At 37.8% G+C, this 4,508-nt stretch overlaps 1 protein-coding gene across 1 annotated transcript in view; it reads left to right on the top strand.

The window, feature by feature from the left end:
* The window catches only part of LOC129092647 (coiled-coil domain-containing protein 85A-like), a 33,156-nt gene extending 30,184 nt beyond the window's left edge, over window positions 1-2,972 (top strand). The window contains exon 4 of the mRNA XM_054600659.1: window positions 2,911-2,972. Within this exon, the coding sequence (XP_054456634.1) occupies window positions 2,911-2,972 (62 nt within the window). The remainder of the gene's footprint in view (window positions 1-2,910) is intronic.
* The last annotated feature ends 1,536 nt before the right edge of the window (window positions 2,973-4,508 follow it).

Genomic DNA, 4,508 nt, shown 5'->3' with positions numbered 1-4,508 from the left:
GTAAGCCCGCCCTAAAGCATACCCTGCTTTATGGTCTATTTGACTCTAAATGGACCATAATTTACCAAATGAACATCATGCTGTATTGAAGACTTGTAACTAGGGATTGAGACCATAAACTCATGTTTACAATGTTTACTGAGGGAATAAATCAAGAGAGAAGTAGAGTCATTTTCTCATAGACTTCTATACTATCTGACTTCAACTGGAAGGGATGCCACCTGCTGGTCAGAAGTAAGAATGCAAGTTTTAAGACACTTCCACATTGGTTTCATTCGGCAGAACCGGATGAATCAGCCTGGTAAAAGCTTCAGACTGTGCAGGTGCATGTCGGAAATAAACGGTCGGCATTGAGAAGTAAAATAAATATGTTCACTTTCAAATTTACAAAATTACTGCCAGCATTCCTATCTTGCCTCATTCGCAGCAACTAGCTGCGGTAAACACATTTTGCTGTTGCAAATTCATTGATCATGAACATAGTTTTTTCGGATGTATTTAATATTCCCCCTTGAAAGCAGTGGCGTAAATGAGGCAAAAAATACCCGATTCAAACATGCCATCGGCAGAGATTTTTAATTGGCTCCCTGCGATGGCGTCTTTGCAGGAGGTGTTCTTGAACATTTCATGGATAGACTGCATGTGTGACAGGAACTTATAAAAACATATTGCAGAAAAAAATAGGCACTGTTGCAATTCAGGTTTTATTGATACCGTCCTGAGTATATCACTGTAAAGATAAAGACCCCTGCTGAGAAACAGCACTAACATCACAATCTTCTTTGACAGTGAGAGAACATAATTGTTTGATGTGTAAAAACACGCAGCGCCAGATAACGAGAAATGTTCTTCTCATCAAGTCAAAACCGAGCTGACATCTTTGTCTCCAGAGCTGCTCGCAGTAAAACGCAGCAGAGTCCACCAGCAGTTTAGACCACAGCTTCTGTTTCATGTGTGGGGTAGACAGTGATGGTAACGTGGCTGCATCTTTTCTCACCGACCACCAATCCATTCAGCTGGGAGTGTCTGAGATACAGAAAGGGTCAGAAAGGGAGGAAAACATGCATCCATTTGTCCTTGTCAACATAGTAGACATAGGTTTTTATCTTTGATGGGTCATTTTCATAATCATAGTCAATGTTTATGATTGTGAAGCTCCTCTCTTTCACGAATGCATACAAATTTTAATAAAGACATTTTGCAGCCAGAAGAGATTCAGACAGACTGACATTTCTATGGTAACTGTCAGAAAGAAGTAAGGACAGGAGAGGATGACGGGTAACAGGGAAAGCTGCCGGCGGCTGCCCGTCCGTGACGGGAATCAAAATGGATTGACAGAAAGAGAAAAGTGTCTGTGTCGCACCGTCAGCGAGAAGCAGTTTTTTTCAGAGTGAAGAGGTACACCTTTCACTGTGAGTGAGTGTGTGTGGGCGTTTGGAATAACTGGACGGGCTGTAGTCAACCAAAGGAATCCTTCGTCGCCTGAAATTCTACCTTCTCTTCAACCAATCAATTGGTTGATAGTGGAAAAAAAATCTGCACGTTTTTTCTAGATGAACTAAACTGCCCACAGTGCAATGTGCGCTCTACACAGAAGCCTAAATTAATTATAAATAAACATTCATATTACATAAAGCAGCATATTACATATATTTTACAGTGGTGGGAGGATATCGGAGCAACCGATAGAAACCCAGTTGAATACTGGAAAGAGAGCATGCAGACTCCACAAAGAATGGCCTTTCCAAGACCGGGGATCGAACCTGAAAACTCTTTGCGTGGTGGCGACAGCGCAAAAAAACTGCACATGATTTCCAATAATTATATGATTTCCAAAAGTGGAATAGGCCATTCATGGGCTTATATTTAAAACAAAACAGTTTTTTATGAGACCAAACATATTGAAATATGCCAATATAAAAATAAAAAAAGGAGCTACATATTTCCGATCATTGATGATTCATATTAACAGATACAGATCCCTTTGTTGTTTAATTATAGCAGCTGGTCTACAAGGTTCCAGACTATTTATTTTTTGCCAAGTTCCCAAAAGTAATTTCAACCATCTGAAGTCTGTTAACCATCAACAATTCTAAATGTTATCCTTTTACTTTATCATAGTCATCTAAAGTGTTTTTTTTCTTCATAAAAACACACAATTCTAATGGATTTATTTTAGTTTCTCACCAACACTACATTTTATGAGATTACACACAAGCACAGTAGGATAATGTTATAAGTTACCTTGGCCCAATACTTATTTTCACTGAACAGAACCTGAACTCATCATAATGTAACTAAATTGAATCTTCTTTTGTTAACCATTAGCGGTGCTAACAGCCATACTATATCTGTCAATATAAACACACATTGGTTGTTTACAATGTAACATTATCAGAGATCGGCGACTAGAAAAGCATAAATGATGTCCTGATGACATATTCTCCTGAATATTGGTGGGTAACAATTGTCAATAAAACTTTATTTCACACAACATTAAACTGTGTCATTAATCAGCGGTTCAAATATGTGCCGAACCATCAAGGAGGATCCGTACTGATCACAGAATCGACAATGATCCGTTAGATCCGTTAGACCACTAGTTAACACTTAAAGCCTATGAAGTATATAGCAGCAAAACAAGTAAACCTTCATTAAAGACATGTACTCTGTCTTGCTCTCTGTCACAAGCCCTTAACGCCCCCAGAAAGCAATGGATTTAACCCAGAAAATTTGGTCGGACAAAGGCGTGTTGACCAACCAATCCACCAACTGATTGGCCCCTACAAACTGGCTTAAATGCTGAAAAAAGTCACCGAAAGTCACACAAAACCACTCACGCACGTGTTTGACAATGACTGTTGGAATTGATGTGATTATTAAATCATTTGTTTTGTTTTTCTCCTGCAGCTCTGATATCTGCTGGCTGCTGCACCCACTCCTGTAGGAACGTAAAGCTTTGGGACAGGTAAGTCGCATGCACGCACTTTTAGCTCCCGTTTTGGGCTCCACCTAATGCCTCTTTAGCTGCTAAATGCTCCACTGTGTTCACCAGCGGGTAGTTAACTTTGTCTGCAGGTGACCCTTTTCAGATTGCACTTAGTTATTTGATCTATTGTTAATGTAAAAAATATTGATACATTTTAAAATATTGCCTTAATCTTTTGATTGATTTGTGATTTATATAACATGTTGATGTTTTTCACATTTTCAATATGTATTTAACTGTTGTGATATATTTGTATTCATTTTATTAAAATTAATTTTACAGTTAATACAATGTTGTTTATCACAACATATTGAAGCCTCTCCCGCATAACATGCATATAATTCTGGAAGGGTAATACAAATAAGCATATTGACTCTGGAAATAGAAAAATCCACCCTAAAGGTACAAAAACTTTATTTCAAATCTTACAAATCTACTCAAAGTTGTACTTTGTAATAAAACTATTTAAGTAGTATACTGTAGTATATGTAGTAATATGTATATGGTAGTAGTAGTATATATATGGGATGTCACAGTACCAGTGAAATTCCAGGATTATAGATTCCCAATTCCCTAACAAATAAAAATAAACAAAATAAAACAATAAATCACTTGTACTTCAACATATACTGCGTTATTACTGTTAGCATACTGGTTTAAATAAATAAATCAATAATGATTCGCTATAAGTTTCTTGCCAACATCAAAATTTTACAAGATAACAGTTGAACACATTACGATAATGTTACAATTTGTCTTTGCACGACAATGTTTTTTTACTGGAAAGAGCTTGAGCGAATCAAAATGTAACTCAATGTCTCCTCTGTTAATGTTAGCCGTTAGCACCGTTGTTAGCCAAGCAGAACTGTGCTGCCAACCGGCTGCTGACAGCTAATGGTACTGTAAATATAAATATATATAAATATATGTATATATTTTAAACAAATTGAGACCATGGTTTTTGAGGAACTTGTTTAATTTGTGTTCATTAAACTCTGTGGTTTCTGGGAATTTTAGGGTTTTAACAACCTGACATCCCACGAATGAACATAAATCACACAAAGTCTTCTAAAAACCTATGTTCTCAATCAGTATCTACGACCCTGACATATGGAGCAATTGCTGGTGAAGGTGGCTTAGCAGTATAGAAAAAGGAAAATTGTGCACGTGTATGTGTGTGTGCATGTATGAGAGGTCATCCTGGCGTGACCCCTGCTTTAATGCATTGGCCACAGGGTGAGTGAAAGGCATTGGGTTAATATTTAATGATGACGCAGTTCCTAATGGGTGAATAAATCAGCCTCCATCTTTACTTGGAGAGGACGCGTCCCTGCATTCTGCTGAGATCAGACTCCACATGCACACATATATGTACAAAAACACACACATACGTGCATCCACATGCAGTAATTGCACGTTTTTTCCTTCTTGTCTTTCAGCTTTGATGCCTCCTGACCATGACATGCCTCTTGATCAGATGCTGCTGTGACAACACACACACAAACCCCAAGAGACTGAA

The sequence above is a fragment of the Anoplopoma fimbria genome, chromosome 6 (assembly GCF_027596085.1).
Source record: "Anoplopoma fimbria isolate UVic2021 breed Golden Eagle Sablefish chromosome 6, Afim_UVic_2022, whole genome shotgun sequence".
NCBI lineage: Eukaryota > Metazoa > Chordata > Actinopteri > Perciformes > Anoplopomatidae > Anoplopoma > Anoplopoma fimbria.
This window is presented reverse-complemented; position numbering and strand designations above follow the sequence as displayed.